This window comes from Henckelia pumila, chromosome 2 (genome assembly GCF_033568475.1).
Source record: "Henckelia pumila isolate YLH828 chromosome 2, ASM3356847v2, whole genome shotgun sequence".
In the NCBI taxonomy this organism is placed as follows: domain Eukaryota; kingdom Viridiplantae; phylum Streptophyta; class Magnoliopsida; order Lamiales; family Gesneriaceae; genus Henckelia; species Henckelia pumila.
The window spans coordinates 126,073,180-126,092,205 of NC_133121.1; the positions used below are offsets into that span (position 1 = coordinate 126,073,180).

Here is a 19,026-nt window from a genome sequence, read left to right on the forward strand (position 1 = left end):
GACCCACTTGGACTTGTTTGTGAACCCGTTTGGGTAAGTTTAAACTCGTTTCTCTGGGACGAGTTTAATACAAGACTAAGTTTAAACCCGGTCCATTATCATCACTTTATTGAAGTGTTGTCGTTATTTAAATAAAGTATATTTTATAGTAATTTGTAATATATATACTATTTGAAAGAAAAACTATTACATGTTTAGTTATGAAATCAATATAATCTTTAACATTGCAACTAATAAATATTTCAAATACTTAAAAAAATATTTTGGTATTTCACGAGACTTTATAAATAATACTTTATAAAATATTAAAAATCTGATATTTTTAATTGCAAGACCATCTCATAATTTTTTTTAAATGATTTTAGCTTTTATGTAAAGGAAAATTAGTTAAAATTTTAATTTCAGCTTTTATATATGTGATATGTGTGTGTTGATATATATATATATATATATATATATTAATAAATTTTCAAAATCTAATATTTGTATATATTTAAATATGAACTCATGATATAATTCTTTATCTCAACAGGTCCTTACACGAATTAAAATATATAAGATTTTTTTAATAAAAAAATATGTTTATTCAATATACAAACAAATACAAATCAAGAATTGGTGTTTCAATATTTTAAGAAACTTAATAGTATTTAATTAAGATTTTATGAATTTTTTTAAAAAATATATGTGGAAAAAATATATTCACTTTATCTACAAGAAAATAAAAAACAAAGTGTTTTGATATTTTAATTTTTTTGAAAACTGAATTTTTATATAATATGCACATAGTTTTTCAATTTTGATCTTATCATAATAATAGATTTTACATATAATATAAATATTGATCATTTTATCTACAAGAAAATAAAAAAAACAAAGTATTTAAGTATTTTAATCTTTTTGGAAACTGAATCCTTATCTAATTTGCACACACTTTGTCAATTTGACCTTATCATAATAATCAATATAATCTTTAACATTGCAACTAATAAGTATTTCAAGTACTTAAAAAATATATTGGTATTTTACGTGACTTTATAAATAACACTTTAGAAAATATTAGAAATATGATATTTTTAATTGCAATACCATCTCATAATTTTTTTAAATGGTTTTAGCTTTTATGTGAAGGAAAATTAATTAAATTTTTAATTTCAACTTTTATATATTTGATATTTGTGTGTTGATGTATTTTTTTTATTTATTATTTTATATTAAAACTTGACTATATTTGAATTGATTTATCTCAACATCTGTATATTATTTAATTAACATATATATATATATACATATATATATTAATAACTTTTCCAAATCTAATATTTGTATATATTTAAATATGAACTCATGATATAATTATTTACTTCAATAGGTCCTTACACAAATTAAAATATATAATATTTTTTTATAAAAAAAAATATGTTTATTCAGTATACAAACAAATAAAAATCAAGAATTTGGTGTTTCATTAATATTTTAAGAAATTGAATAGTATTTAATTAAGATTTTTGTGAATTTTTTTTAAAAATATTTGTGGAAAAATATATTCACTTTATCTACAAGAAAATAAAAAAAAGTATTTTGATATTTCAATTTTTTTGAAAACTAAAATTTTATATAATATGCACATATTTTTTAAATTTTGATCTTATCATGATAATTGATTTTACATATAAATATTGATTACTTTATCTACAAAAAAATAAAAAAACAAATTATTTAAGTATTTCAATCCTTTTGGAAACTGAATCATTATCTAATTTGCACACACTTTGTCAATTTTGACATTATCATAATAATCTATTTTACATATAATATAATATTGATTTACGTTTATGTCCTATAACTAAAGTGTTGTTTTTACTTTTATAACCCTATATATTTTTATATGATTTTACTTATAGTGTAAATAAATGACAACGTTGTTATTTCACAATGGTAAAATTTTGACTTTTTATTCACTCTTTTATATATGTATAGATATAGATAGATATAAATATAGATATAGATTGATCTTATCACGATAATTGATTTTACATATAAATATTGATTACTTTATCTACAAGAAAATAAAAAAACAAAGTATTTAAGTGTTTCAATCCTTCGGAAAACTGAATTATTATCTAATTTGTACACACTTTGTCAATTTTGACCTTATTATAATAATCTATTTTACATATAATATAATATTGATTTACGTTTATGTCCTATAACTAAAGTGTTGTTTTTACTTTTATAACCCTATATATTTTTATATGATTTTACTTATAGTGTAAATAAAGGACAACGTTGTTATTTCACAATGGTAAAACTTTGACCTAGGTATAGATATAGATATAGATATATATTTTATTCCACATATTTTAACTTTTTTTTTTTTTTTTGCCCCCCAAAAATTTACCTTACGAAATTTTAATAACAAATTGAAAAATTCGATATCTCTAATCACACAGTTCTTCTAATCTCTTTTAAGGTCACACCGAGTTAGCTAGTATGTTGGTGTGACTTTTTTGTTTTTATTTTTATTTTTTTTAAAAAAAATTACAATGATTTAATATCTTTTTTATTTTTTTACAGTTATTTAATAAAAAACAGATTATACATGAACACAAACGTGTACGAAAAAATGAACCGTATAAGCACGCAATGCGTGTACGCAAAAACCCATTATATAAGCACGCAACGCGTGCAATTCGATACTAATATTTTATTATAAGTTTAATTGTAGTATACGTTAGCTTAGTTAATTTTTTTGATATTTTAAATTTTAATCAATATTTTTACTTTTTAATTATGAATGTATATAAGTATAAATCTATGTGTTTAAATAAAATAAAATATCTTCAAGGCAACAATTTTTGTTATATCTTAATGTTTCCATAAATACTAGATATTGTTGAAAAATATTATTATTATTAATATTATGTTGAATATTGAATGTTGAATGTTGAATATTGAGTTGTAAAATGTGGAAAATTAGTGTGTGATGATATAGATAATGATGTATTTATTTTTGGAATAATCTCAAATGTGGATCTATAAATAGGTCTTCATTTGTGATGAAAAATACAATTGAATTGAGAGAAAAATATTGTGAAGTGTAGAGTTTGATATATTTTGAGTTTTGGAGTTTTTACATTTTACCATAAATTTTTACTTTTTCACAACACGTTATCAGCACGATCGCTCGAAGGTTCTCTATATTTTTCGACGCTCCAAAATACAAGAAGAAGTCAAAAATATTCAACAAGTAAGAATTTTTATTTTACTGTTTATATATTTTTATTGTGTATATATTAATATATAATATCATGTTATGAAAAAATAAGTTTTTTTTCAAAACTTGTTATAAATCCTGGGAGGATGTTAAGACGACATCCCACACTCCCGGTAAGGGATACGACAAGTATAAAAGCCTCTAAGGTTTTTAAACAATAACGTGATATATATTTATTATGTATATATATTAACTATATTAATATATAATTTCATGTTATTATATAAAAGGTTGTCTATGACACTGACCTTATAATAACGTGATATGATATATATTATTGTGTATTTATATACTAACCATATTTGTATAATCTCATGTTATTATATAAAAGGTTGTCTACGACACCGATCTTATAATAATGTGATATGATATACTATACCTGACTTTATACTAACTATATTGGTATAATTTCACAACATTATATAAAAGGCTGTCTACGACACTGACCTTATAATAATGTGATATGATATACATAATTATTTAATTATGATTATCATTATATGCATTGCATCATTATCACAAATTTTTATTCAACACATACTCGATTTTTTTCTTTACCCCCAACGGTCACAAACGGCTAGTTTTTGGCCTATAAATATGTTCACTCAAACTTATTTTCAATCACACCAAAATTCACTATTTCTCTCAAAATATTTTTACTCGATTTTTCGAAGATGGAGATGATGGCATTTATAAGGATATTTTTCATAACGACTATGATCATCATGCTCACGAGTTTTGTATTCACCGGCGATTTTCCACCACATATTTTTTATCTATTTATATACGCACTTGTAATTTTCATTTTTCCATTATTTTGTATTGTCATATTAATAGAAATTAACTAATAAAATGCATTGTTATTTTTCTAGTACCACCATGTCAAACTTGACAAAGATTGAATTCGTTGCGCTCGATATCACCGGAAAGAATTACATGCCATGGACTCTCGATGTAGAAATGCATCTTGAGTCATTGGGTCTAAGTGATACCATAAAAAAAAATAATATATCATCCTCACAAGAAAATGCAAAGTCTATGATTTTCTTACGTAGACATCTTGATGAAGGATTGAAATGTGAGTATCTCACAGAAAAAGACCCAATGATTTTATGGAAAGAGCTGAAAGAAAGATTTGAGCATATAAGGAAAGTTATACTCCCGACCGCCCGTGATGAATGGAATATGTTAAGATTCCAAGACTTTAAAAAAGTCAGTGATTATAATTCAGCGATGTATCGAATAGTCTCACAATTGAAATTCTGTGGACTTGAAGTCACAGAGATGGAAATGCTTGAGAAAACATTTTCCACTTTTCACGCATCGAATATAACTCTACAACAACAGTATAGAGTGCGTGGATTTTCGAGATATTCCGAACTAATCGCATGTCTTCTTGTGGCGGAAAAAAACAACGAATTGTTAGTAAGAAATCATCAATCCCGACCCATTGGATCAACGGCATTTCCTGAAGCAAATGTCGTAATGAAAAATGAAAACCAAAATCAAAGGCATAGACCAGATTTTGGTCGTGGACGAGGTCCAGGAAATGGGCGTGGACGTGGACGTGGACGTAAAAATTATCGCGGTCGTGGTCGTGGCCGTGGATATGAAAATAATCGAGGTAGTTATTTCAATAACTCATCTCAAAAGAACGTCACGAATCACCCACCAAAAAGGCAGCATGAAAATACGAGTGAAAATGAAAATCAATCAAAAAGATCTGAGAGTGTTTGTTATAGATGTGGCACTCCAGGACATTGGTCACATATTTGTCGAACCCCTGAGCACCTATGTAAGCTCTATAAAGAATCGACAAAGGGGAAAGGAAAAGAGACAAATTTTGTTGAAGATAGTGACCGTTTAATTGGTTCAACTAGTTTCAATGCTGCAGATTTTTTGAATGATTTCGAAGACATTGATTAAAATATTGGTGGGACTACATTGTAACAAATTTGTATTTTTCATGCATTCTTGTATTATAAAGCATGTTATATTTTGCATTTGTATTGTACTTAATTTTTCTTTATTGCATTTTTTTTTGTGAAGTTTGATATGGAAAATGCTATGAGCAAACATAGAAATAATATCATGGAAATTTGCATACCAGATAGTGGTACAACACACACTATTCTGCGAGATGAAAGATATTTCTTGGAAATAAAACCAACAAAAACAATGGTGAATACCATATCAAGTCCTGTAGACTTAATTGAAGGTTGTGGAAAAGCACATTTTTTGTTACCTAATGGTACAAAATTTCTGATAAATGATGCTTTATATTCACCACAATCGAAAAGAAATTTGTTGAGTTTTAATGACATATACTCTCATGGGTATGATACTGAGACGATAACTGATGGAAATCAGAAATATATGTGTCTTACCACATATAAATCAGGAAAGAAATATGTGGTTGAAAAATTATCAATGCTCCCTACTGGATTGCATTATACACATATAAGGCCAATCGAATCAAATATGGTTGTTAATAATTCTTCAATATTAACAAATTGGCATGATCGATTGGGACATCCTGGTTCAATAATGATGCGAAGAATTATTGAAAATACGCATGGTCATCCATTGAAAGACCAGAAGATCTTTCAGAATAATAAGTTTCAATGTAAAGCATGTTCTCTTGGAAAACTTATTATAAGACCATCGCCAGCTAAAATCCAAACTGAATCACCCATATTTCTTGAACGTATTCAGGGTGATATTTGTGGGCCAATTCATCCACCATGTGGACCATTTCGATACTTTATGGTATTGATCGATGCCTCTAGCAGATGGTCACATATATGCTTATTGTCAACTCGGAATGTGGCATTTGCAAGATTGATGGCTCAAATAATAAAATTGTGAAATCAATTTTCCGATTATACAATCAAGAAAATAAGACTTGATAATGCTGGAGAATTTACATCCCAGACTTTCAATGATTATTGTATGTAAATGGAAATCACTGTTGAACATCCTGTAGCTCATGTTCATACGCAAAATGGATTAGCTGAATCATTGATTAAACGTCTACAACTGATTGCTAGACCAATGATTATGAAAACAAAACTCCCTATTTGTATATGAGGACATGCAATTTTACATGCTGCGGCATTAATTCGCATCAGACCAAGTGCATATCATAAATTCTCCCCATTGCAACTTGCATTTGGTAAAGAACCAAATATCTCTCATCTGAGAATTTTTGGATGTATGGTGTATGTGCCTATTGCACCACCTCAACGATCAAAAATGGGTCCACAAAGAAAAATCGGTATTTATATTGGTTATGATAGTCCATCAATTATTCGATATCTTGAGCCTCAGACAGGCGATGTGTTTACAGCACGCTTTGCTGATTGTCATTTTAATGAAGAAATCTTCCCAGTGTTAGGGGGAGAAAAGAAACACATCGAAAAAGAAATCACATGGTATGTACCATCATTGTTACATTTGGATCCAAGGACCAAACAATGTGAGAAAGATGTACAGCAAATTGTGCACATGCAAAGAATTGCAAATCAAATGCCAGATGCATTTGCAGACACAAAAAGGGTAACAAAATCATATATACATGCTGTAAATGCCCCTGCTCGAATTGAAATTCCAAAGAAACAAATTGAAGACACTCATGATGTCATAAAACGCTTGAAGCGTGGAAGACCAGTCGGTTCCAAGGATAAAAATCCTCGGAAAAGAAAAGGCATAGAGAAACACGACGATCATAAAATAAAAATTGGTGTTCCAGAAGAATCACCTGATGATGAAAATATTCTGTCAGAACCACAAACTGACGAGAATCGTGAAATCTCTATCAATTATATTAATACTGAAAAAATATGGAACCGAAAAGACATAGAAGATATTGATGAGATATTTTCTTATTATGTGGCTTGTGACATCGTAAATGAAAATGAGGATCATGAACCAAAATCTTTTGGTGAATGTAAAACTCGTCATGATTGGGCCAAATGGAAAGATGCCATCCAGGTTGAATTGGATTCGCTGAATAAACGTAATGTTTTTGGACCTATAGTCCTCACACCTGAAGGTGTAAAACCTGTTGGATACAAATGAGTTTTTATTCGAAAGCGAAATGAGAAAAATGAAATAGTCAGATATAAAGCTAGACTTGTTGCACAAGGTTTTTCTCAAAGGCCTGGAATTGATTATGAAGAAACGTATTCTCCTGTTATGGATGCAATTACGTTTCGATATTTGATTAGTTTGGCAGTGTCTGAAAATTTGGAAATGTGTCTTATGGATGTTGTTACAGCTTACTTATACGGATCACTTGATAGTGATATATACATGAAAATCCCTGAAGGATTTAAGATGCCTGAAGCACAAAGTTCAAAACCCAGAGAATTTTATTCTGTAAAATTGCAAAGATCATTATATGGGTTGAAGCAATCAGGCCGAATGTGGTATAATCGGCTAAGTGATCACTTGATGAAAAAGGGATATGTAAATGATCCAATATGCCCTTGTGTTTTCATCAAGAAAACAACATCCGGATGTGTAATTATTGCTGTATATGTTGATGATTTAAACATCATTGGAACGAATAAAGAAATTCAAGAAGTTATGATGTACTTGAAGGAAGAATTCGAAATGAAGGATCTTGGAAAAACCAAGTATTGTCTGGGTTTGCAAATGGAACAAAAGAATGTGGAATTTTTGTTCACCAGGCAAATTATACAGAAAAGATCCTTAAACGTTTTAATATGGATAAATCAAATCCATTAAGTACTCAAATGGTTGTAAAATCATTAAACATAGAAAAGGATCCATTCCGTCCATGTGGAGATGATGAAGTTATTCTTGGTCCAGAAGTACCATATCTAAGTGTCATTGGTGCCCTTATGTATCTTGCAAATTGCACTAGACCTGATATATCTTTTGCTGTAAATTTATTGGCAAGATTCAGTTCATATCCAACAAAGAGGCACTGGAACAGAATTAAACATATATTTCGTTATCTACGAGGAACAACAGATTTGGGACTTTTGTACTCAAAAGACACCAATCAAAGTATCATTGGTTATGCTGATGCTGGATATTTATCTGATCCACATAAGGCACGTTCTCAAACCGGATATGTATTTACTCGTGGAGGCACCGCAATTTCTTGGCGTTCACAGAAACAAACACTCGTAACAACTTCATCAAATCACGCTGAGATTATTGCGCTACATGAAGCAAGCCGTGAATGTGTTTGGCTAAAATCAATGACACAACATATCCAAACTTCTTGTGGATTATCAGTAGACAAGAAGCCTGTGACGTTGTATGAAGACAATGCTGCATGTATTGCTCAAATGAAAGAAGGATACATCAAAAGTGACAGAACAAAACATATACCCCCAAAGTTCTTTGCCTATACTCAAGAGCTTGAGAAGAATAAAGATATTGATATCTGTTATATTCAATCAAGTGAGAACTCATCAGATCTCTTCACAAAGGCACTTCCCACGACGATATTCAGAAAGCATATATACAACATTGGGATGCGCAATCTGCGGAATATGTGAAGAATCACTCATGTTAACATGAGGGGGAGTTTACGTGGCTGCACTCTTTTTCCCTTACTATGGTTTTTATCCCACTGGGTTTTTCCTAGTAAGGTTTTTAACGAGACAGTATAAAACACGTAATGAAGACAGTCATCATATCACGATCATCATCACAAGGGGGAGTGCTGAAAAATATTATTATTATTATTAATATTATGTTGAATATTGAATGTTGAATGTTGAATATTGAGTTGTAAAATGTGAAAAATTAGTGTGTGATGATATAGATAATGATGTATTTATTTTTGGACTAATCTCAAATGTGGATCTATAAATAGGTCTTCATTTGTGATGAAAAATACAATTGAATTGAGAGAAAAATATTGTGAAGTGTAGAGTTTGATATATTTTGAGTTTTGGAGTTTTTATTTTTTACCATAAATTTTTACTTTTTCACAACAGATATTATATTTTTTTGACGGTATAAATACTAGATATTATTGGTTTATGATAAAAGCAAGAAGTGAACGAGATATATTGATTGATTTGAATAGTACAAAATATAATATAAAGTATTAATTTGCTAAGTTTAAATGTTGTGTCGGAAGAAATGTAAGATATTGGATCGATGCTTTATATCATTTTTTTTTTTTTTTTTTTTGAGAATATGCTTTATATCATTTCTTAATTCTTTGTACGCGTTGATGTGAAACATATGTGCAACTTGATTTAAAAAAAGAAAAAAAAAAAAGAAAGAAAAAACGAAACACGTGCAATTTGTTAATCAAGAAAAATTGTTGACCACGCAATAATATTACAAGAGTGTTGATTTAACTAATTTAAATTTAATTAACTTGAGGCTCATGTTGTCAATGAAATTTGAATCCAAGATTACTGCGATTTTATAATCCCAATTAATATTAATCGTGTAACACATCTGATACCAAAATTTCTACTATGAAACGAGATCTCGAGTTCGAGATCCAAATAACAATCCCCTCTCCCAACTAAAAAAAATAGCACTCGTAATGTTTGAAATTGATTATTTGCTTTTGTTCCTATTTTTTTTTTTTGATATCCATATAAACATCTGATTTTTTTTTTTTTTTTCAAAAAAGTAAAAGACCGTATGTTGGGGGTTAGCTGCCGTGTTACTTTCTAAAATAATATATATATATATATATATATATATATATATATATATATATAGAGAACCGATCCACTGCACCCAAGGGGTGCAGTGAAACTTGGGCGCCTGCCCATGTGGCGCCCAAGTGTCTTTTTTTTTTTTATTTTTTTTAATTTTAATGTAAAGTGGGTTTACATTTTTTAATCAACTAAAAGTCTTCCTCAGATCCCCAAACATCGCGACAATAATTTAGTTTTCGATCTTCTTCAACAAATTGGTTCTTCTTCCTCTAAGCTTCTCCGATCAAATCTGGCGTCGGAGGACCACATCTCCACCATCTCTAAGGTTTTTCTTCCTCTAAAATAGGCGATTACATCGCAAGCCCTTTTTTCTATTCTTACGTTTAGGTTTTTTGCGATTTTCAGAACCGCTCAAAAAGGACAACATATCTCCCTTATGCCCAAGTTTCCCGCCGTCGAACAATCTACTGGCGTACATTTCTTGCACATCTCACATCTGAATATCGGGTATTTGGTTTTAAGATTAGTTCATATTTATGTTCTGTACGTGGTCTCCTTTGAGGGTTTCTTCTACTCATTCGATTGCTTGCGTTCTGACTTGTTTGTAATGTCATTTTGTATGTGTATAAATTTCGTTCTGCATTAGTGTTGTTTAAAAAATTTCTGGGCATTATTGTTTTTTAAAAATTTCTGGGCATTAGTGTTGTTTAAAAATTTCGTGAGATTCTCTGTTTTTCTTGATTCTTATGTTATCAGGTATGTGAGCAAATTTTGTGTCTGTCTTTGTTTTTGGTTGTTTCATTTGTCGATGGTTCTATTATTCTGATTTCTGGCTGTGGTCATGATGAGGCATTGGTTGTCAAATAACGGTGATTTGGATTTGAAAAATTAGCTTAATTGGTGGCCTTTCGAATTGTTGTAGGATGGATTTTGGCTTGACCCGTTGATACGTTAGTTTTAGTTTGGTTCTTTGGTGTCTCCACCCTCTTATGAGTTACATATTGAACTGCATACATCTGTATTATTTTACCTTTTTGTCCCATTTCTACATTTTCTAATTTGTGCTCGAGTTTGATTCACTAAATGCATCAAATGAGGTTATAGATTATCATGCTTCTCACTCGTGTTCGCATTCCATTTTCTTTTGCTATGTTGCAGCTATGACTATGCAGGATATGGAGCCTCATTTTGTATGTGTATAAATTTCGTTCTGCATTAGTGTTTTTAAAAAATTTCTGGGCATTATTGTTGTTTAAAAATTTCTGGGCATTAGTGTTGTTTAAAAATTTATGGGCATTATTGTTGTTTAAAAATTTCATTGCATATTATGAGATTCAATCTTATGAGAGTTCAATGAATCTTTTGCAGGAGAGTTGAGAACAAAGATTCTTAATATTTCGAAATGGTGTGTTTTGATTTAGTTTATGCTATTGTTTGTATAGTTCTAATATTTTATCAATATTCAAGATTATAAAATTGTTTGTGATTAATTTTTCATTCCAGGGAAGAACATACGTTGTATTCGTTGGACATGAGCCAGGTCTTTATGACACATGGGCAGAAGCAAGCGACCAAGTTATTGGATATAATTATGCTGTCCACGATTCCTTCGAAAGTAGAGAGGAAGCAGAAAAAGTTTATCATGCATATATGGTGAGAAAATCGGCATCGACTACATTCCGGAGTACAAGAAACCAAAGTTCACATGAAAATCCGAGTTCAAGGACTGGAGCACCGTTCCGGACTACACGGAACCAAACTTCACATGCAATTCCGATTGCAAGGACCGGAGGACCGTTCCGAACTACAGGGAACCAAACTTCACAAGCTTCTTCAAGTTCAGGGACTCAAGCATCCTTTCGGACTACAGGAAACCAAAGTTCACACTCAACTGCTACTACAAGGACTGAAGTGAATATGACTAAGTTGGAGGAAATACAACATAACCTAGATGAAATCAAGAGGATTGTCGCTATGGTAGAAGTGAATTTGGAAGCACTAAGAATTAGCAAAGATAATTAGAAATATTATTCTAAGTTGTTTCCTAGTTTGAATTTTACTATATAACTTGTTATGTTGGCAAAATTGATGCATTTCCGAAACTTTTAATGGCATTGTATGACTGAATTATTCCCCTGTTCTACTATCTATTAATTAATCTGAGAGATGATCAATGGTTTATGACCGAAACTTTTAATGGCATTGAAGAACTTGTCACTGGCGCCTTCAAAAGTTCATTAATTTGAGCAACTTAATATTACCAATAATATTATTTGGCCGATCTATGCTCATTGAAATCATTGGCGCCTTCAAAAGTTCATTAATTTGAGCAAATAGCCAAATATTATTTCGCCAACAGTTGTCGGATTTTGTCGGATTATGCAAAATTCACTCTTTATTTATTTTTTAGAATCAAATTCCACAATTCAGACTTAGATTTTTTGCAAAATTATATTGGATTCTTGATTAATGACGACTTTTATTTTTGGGATCTGGCAATCCGGGGCATCACATAAACCACAATACAGAGTCAAAACTCAAGACAACAATAATTTAGGATAGTAGGTGAAACAAGAAACATCTTCTTCAATTTGGGAAACATTTAACAAGTTTACAACAAACAGGGGACGCCACAAAATGTCGAATTCGAGCATATACGGGAATGTGAAACTGATATCATCCAATCCAAATATTCAAACTTTCGGGCCATATTTCGGTAGAAATTGTCGAATTCGAGCAGTTTTGCATTTCCTTTGTTTTTTGTCTCGACTTCAAGTGTCATCTCTTCTACTTCACTATTTTTCCGTTGTTGCAATCCGACTACAAGTAGAATGCAACCATGCAGATCACAGACAAAACCCAAAAAAGAAAAAAAGAAAATCAGCATCTGGGTTGAAGAGAGACTAATAAAAATCATATGCAAATTCATATTTCTCCTCTACAAAAATAAGACAAAACTAAAACTCAATGAAGGTGAAGAAGAAATTAAGAAAATTTCGATAGAAATGTCAATCCCCCCTACCATACGGAAACAAACAACCAATATGGATTATTAAACCCATAGAAACTCACAAAATTCAAACTAAAAATCCCATAGAGGCAAAGAGAAGCAAAACAACATGACAGAACATATTGACCGATTAAAATTGAGAAATAAAAAATCACCATTATAACCTTTACCCGTACATCCAATTTCTAATCATAACTTGAGCAAAATATGTCTTGCTTGATTAATACAAGCAAGGCATATTGAGCAACCATGTTCCAGAAATAGTTTTTACATAACAACAGTAGGGAATCCCAAATCATCAAGTTCATGCCATACTTTGCATTCATGCCATCATTTTTTATTTAGATTGAAAATATATTTCCACAAAACTTGGCATATACGGTACAAATCCAAATATGTAAACAATACCTGTTACCTTGGACAGCTTCTGATCACTCGTTGCATTTTCATCCACCGTCACTTTAATTATGTGTTCCTGTATCGTACAAATACATGTTTCCAAAGATATAAAATACACTAACTTAAAATAATGTGAACGAGTAACTAAATTTCAGATAAAATACTAAACCGTTTAAAATATCATGTATCGATTCAAAATCTTCTTCATCTGAACTGTCATCTTCGTTATCATTGTTTGCACTTGACCTAGAAAACCAAAAATGAAAAAATATGATTAATGGAATTTATAGCTTTAGAAATACAAATAAACCAAATTAATCAAGTAATACTTGTCTAGAAAATTTGGGCAATTGCGCTTGTCATGCGATACACCACGACGTCCACATCCACGACACTGTCTACCCTTCGAGGTTGCCTTCTCCTTCGACGACTTCAATCTCTTTCCACATCCCTTTGTTCTTATTACACAAGGATCAATGATAGCAATGACATTATCCATGGATCTCCTGTTTTCATTTGCATTTCTTGATGGTATGCAAATATTCAAATCCTTCATTTTGCAGTCAATATTGTCAAATTGTTCATGCAAGAATTTTGTTCCCTCTTCAGTCATAGATGCTGCATCAACTAAAGCAGAAGATCTAAAAGATAAATTCCAATGCCTTGACATCAAACACCTCTCTGGATCGTCTATCACATTTTGCTCAGACGGAGTAAATAATGCTCCTACTTTTGCGCCTTGGGTCCACCGTTTGAGAATATACTTATCAGGCAAGTGGAAAATTTGGTTGACACGAAAAAATGCTAGCATATGCCTGCATGGAATGCCGTCAAACTGAAATTTCATACAACTACAATAAACATCATTTTTCTGCACGTCATGTGTAAGCATCCTTGGTTTCGATGAAGAAGAAGCTTGAAAATTCATTACATTATAAACCCAAAACTCGATTCCAGTAGATACTTGTTCCACATAATAGTGATGACTCTGACCTACTTCCTTTTCAAACTCCAACCATTTCGTTTTGGTATAAACTTTCACCATTTGAGTTTTCATTGGCCAATTTGACATTACTTTTGGGCGCTCATTCATATCAATATGATCTGCGACTAACTCGTTGTGTCTTTGGTTCCGAAGTGCCTTATTAAAACGAACAATAAAATCCATCAATGCATTCTTGTTAGAGATGTACCATTTGAAAAAGGCATGGGAACTCTCTGATCTTTGACTGCTTGAAATCCCTGCAGAGAATACATTTAGAAAATAAGCTGGCACCCACCTATGTCTCAAATCATACATCAAAATCAGCCAATCATCTTGGACCAAGCCTGCAAACTCCATAACCCCTTTCCATGACTCCTCAAATTCATCACTTGTTGTTGAATGTACAATGACACTCCTAATGCTTTGGTAATGATCACGGAAAATCACAGGACTCAATTTGTCTGGAAATTTGTTTAAAATGTGCCACAGACAATATCGATGCACTGTTTGGGGAAAAACTTGGGCTATTGCTTTGGTCATGGCAGGATCCTGATCAGTGATGATCAATTTTGGTGCACCACTAGGCATTGCTTCTAGAAACTTGCCTAGCAACCAAACAAAAGATTCTGTTCTTTCGTCACTCAGAAATCCACAGCCAAAGAGGATGGTCTGACTGTGATGATTAACACCTACAAAAGGTGCAAAAATCAACCCATATTTGTTGGTGTTATATGTTGTATCAAACACCACTACATCGCCAAAGACAATGTTGGCCCTCCTTGACACAGAATCTGCCCAAAAACACCTGCTAAATCTGTTGTCTGAGTCTGTCTCATAATCAAAGAAAAAAGTTGAACACTTATCTTTCTCAGACTGCAAAAAATCAACAAATGTTTCAGCATCCATCCCCATGTGCTCCTCCCTTAAACTTCTCTGATAGTTTCTCAAATCTCTTTCTGTACAACCTACGTTCTCTGGCCCTCCATGTTCTATCTCAAATATTCGCATTTGTTGACAAGTTGGAATATTGGCTTCTGCAAATTGTTGACTTAGTGCTTTCTTTGATACAGAAACACTGCGATGTGAACGTAACAAATGGACCTTCGAAGGAGTAGCAAGTGGATGGTTATGGTTTTCTACGAAAGTACTGATCATCCATCCCGTACGATTTTGTTCCTTCACAACTGAAATCTTTGCCTTACATCCACATCGAATGTCTCGACGAGCTCTGTTTTGTCTTGGTTTATCACTATTTTCCTCTTTACTCCATCGAACTTCATCTGTCTGCCCTTCTTTAAAGCATACAAATTTTTTCCAAACAACTTCACTCGTCTTCTTACTTCTCTTACTATTGCTAATTCTCGCACTAAATCCTGATTCTCGTGCGTATTGGTTATAGTACGAATATGCATCCTCAATTGATTCGAATCTCATTCCAATATTTGGCTTTCGATCATCTCCAACTTGAGGGATGTATGACTGATCATCCCCACTGCTTTCTTCCATCTCTGTAAAATATGACGATCATACATTTTAATATAATAAATTTTAATAAATTCAGAAAACAAATAATTAACAATATTACTAATACTTGATAGATACCTGACATCGTTCAATGTAAGATACCACAATTTCTGGAATGCAAACAACCCACTGCTTTTAATTATTCCGAATTTTCTTGTATTTGCAAAATACAAAATATAACAAATGTGTTTATCATCAAAGATAAAACCATATAATAATAATAATAATAACAGTTAATATGAACTTATCTACAAATTATGAAAAAGGATAAACAACAATTTATCGAACAAACTACAAAAAAACAAACAAGGATGCGCGTTGGGCCTTCACAAATGGGTAGCACCAAAGGTGCGCGTTGGGCCTTCATTTGCTAAATGTGAATGTAGGCACTGCTTCTTTCTCTTAAACGCCGTATATCACCACTATATAATTCAAGAATATAATCGAGGAGCCAGATTTGATCGATTACAGTAATGTGTAGGAGGTCTCATTTAGAAAATCCCTCTTTTTTTATTTTCTTTTTTTTTGACTAGTCTAGTGATATTAACGGTTTGCTTATTTTCTTTTTTTACTAGTCTAGTGATATTAACGATTTGCTTATTTTCTATGCTGTTTTTGTTCTTAAACAGAACTTAGGCATTTTTTGTTTAAGTGATAGATTGGGATCAAGCAAGTAGAAAAATATATATATATAGTAAAATTATTTTTGTGTAATATACGTACGTTAATCTTTCATATCCTCAAAATCATTAATGAGAAGGAGATAATATAAATGGTGGATTGAAGAACAATATTGTGCATTATATTCTCCCGGACCAATGTTGATTAGTAATAATAATCAGGATTACCTGGAGTACTGAACTTTGCACCTAAGAACTCATCTTGTATTTGTTTATACTCCACCGCCAATATGTAAAACGGAAAAGTGCAGTTACCATCTGCTCAAAATATGTACACGATCTCGCCAAATCCATTCATGGCTGCAAGAACCTCCTTCCTCCAAGCTAATACAGTCGGAAAAAGCACAACACTTGGAGGGTTCTGAAAATCGTGGATGAGAAAAAAGGGATGTGTTCGTTCCACGGCGGAGCGGTTCTGAAAATCGCAAAAAACCTAAACGTAAGAATAGAAAAAAGGGCTTGCGATGTAATCGCCTATTTTAGAGGAAGAAAAACCTTAGAGATGGTGGAGATGTGATCCTCCGACGCCAGATTTGATCGGAGAAGCTTAGAGGAAGAAGAACCAATTTGTTGAAGAAGATCGAAAACTAAATTATTGTCACGATGTTTGGGGATCTGAGGAAGACTTTTAGTTGATTAAAAAATGTAAACCCACTTTACATTAAAATAAAAAAAAATAAAAAAAAAAGACACTTGGGCGCCACATGGGCAGGCGCCCAAGTTTCACTGCACCCCTTGGGTGCAGTGGATCGGTTTTGTATATATATATATATATATATATATACAATCCCGTTCACCTGCACCCAAAGGGTGCAGGGAAACTTGGGCGCCAGCTGTGTACCTTTTTTTTTTTAAATATTTATTTCCTTGTTTTATTTTTGTGCCCATCAGACATTATATCCTTCATTTTCCCTTCACTTCGCGAGTTCAGATCCCCAATTTCTTCAACCCATCGCGATCTCATTTCTTTTCTTCTCGCTTCCGCTGTCGCCCAACTCCGGAAGGGAACAAGTGCATCTCCGTCGTTCTCCGTCCCGAGTAGTTAAAGAAATCGAAAACTCCAGTCAAGATCGATTCGAGAAGATAACCCTCCACCGCCTCGCAACTCACATTCTTGGAATCGGGTATTTGGTTTTAAGATTTCTTACTTTGATTAGTTCATATTTCTCGAGATCCTATGGGGTTCATATCATGCATTCAAGTGTCGGGTGCTCTCCAGTTCAATATTTTTGCTTTTTGCATTATCAAAAATATACTTTAATTTCTCTTGCAATATTTGGGAGGCTAAATTTGTAAGTGAATGGTGTATGTAGTCAAGAACCATTTTTCAATGGAGTAATGAGCGGGGGCTGCAAGCCGTGAAGGAGTAAAAATTATTTGGTAAGATTAATGGGACGCACGAGAGGTCGTCTAAGAAGAGTTCTTGGCTGGGAAGAGTTCTCCTCGAAGGCTTTTCTCACCTAAATCCTAATTCTCCAGATGAAACTGAATACATACATTATATGTTACACATTTTCAAATATGTTTGTAAGATAGTCTGATCTGCTTGTACGAATATCTTGTACCTTTTGTGTATATTATGGTCGAAAATTGATCTGGGGTCGGTGTCAATATGACTCAAAACTATATTAGATTGGAAACTTATTGTTAATTTGATTTATGCTTAATTATATAATATATGTAACACCCAAAAAATTATTTTGTGGTGTTTGAGTTATATTTTAAGTAGTAAAATCAATAATAATAATGAAACGATGAGTCAAGTAGCAAAATAATCTTGATCAAGTATTTTTTAAAAGAAAAATTGACCCTTTCATATACATTTGATTGAATAATATGCTAAGATGTACCTCAGAAGCTTCTTCTTCTTTCTTTATTTTTTTAACTTTTTTTTTAATGACCAAAATTATTATCCAACATTTGAAGACGATTTAATTCATGTCACATGCTCATTTGCGTGTTCAGATGGTTGATTTGTAGTGGTCACCTAATCCTTGATTCTCTCATTTACTTTTTTGGATTATTGAACAAGCCTTATATTTTATTTTCTTTACAATTACAACTCTATGATTCGCCTAGGTGTGGATTTTAAGATCTAGTTTCTCACAATTGGAGGGAAAAGACTGAAGCTTACAACTTGGGATATGGGTACAACAAAATCCTTGCAATTGTTGTTTACTGGTTTTCATAATTTCTAGATAAGTTCATATTAACTGTTATTATTATTATTAAATGATTTTATGTTTGATGATAACCACATTTTTTATATTTTTTATTTTGCAAATACAAGGAAATTCAGAATCATTAAAAGGAGTGGGTCATTTTTGTTTCAAAAATTGTAGTATCTTACATTGAAAGATGTCAGGTAGGATGTCTATTATTATTATTATTATTATTATTATTATTATTATTATTATTATTATTATTGTTAATTTTTTGTTTTGTAAATTTATTAAAATATATGATCCTCATATTTTACAGAG

General features: G+C 31.6%; 1 protein-coding gene across 1 annotated transcript; it reads right to left on the minus strand.

Moving 5' to 3' along the window:
* Positions 1 to 12,556: 12,556 nt before the first annotated feature.
* LOC140878361 (protein FAR1-RELATED SEQUENCE 5-like) lies at positions 12,557 to 15,845 on the minus strand. Its single transcript, XM_073281961.1, has 4 exons — positions 13,684 to 15,845; positions 13,519 to 13,600; positions 13,364 to 13,430; positions 12,557 to 12,765 (listed from the first exon to the last, which is right to left on the minus strand). Exons 1-4 carry the CDS (start codon positions 15,843 to 15,845, stop codon positions 12,557 to 12,559), a joined length of 2,520 nt encoding a protein of 839 aa, XP_073138062.1.
* Positions 15,846 to 19,026: the final 3,181 nt, after the last annotated feature.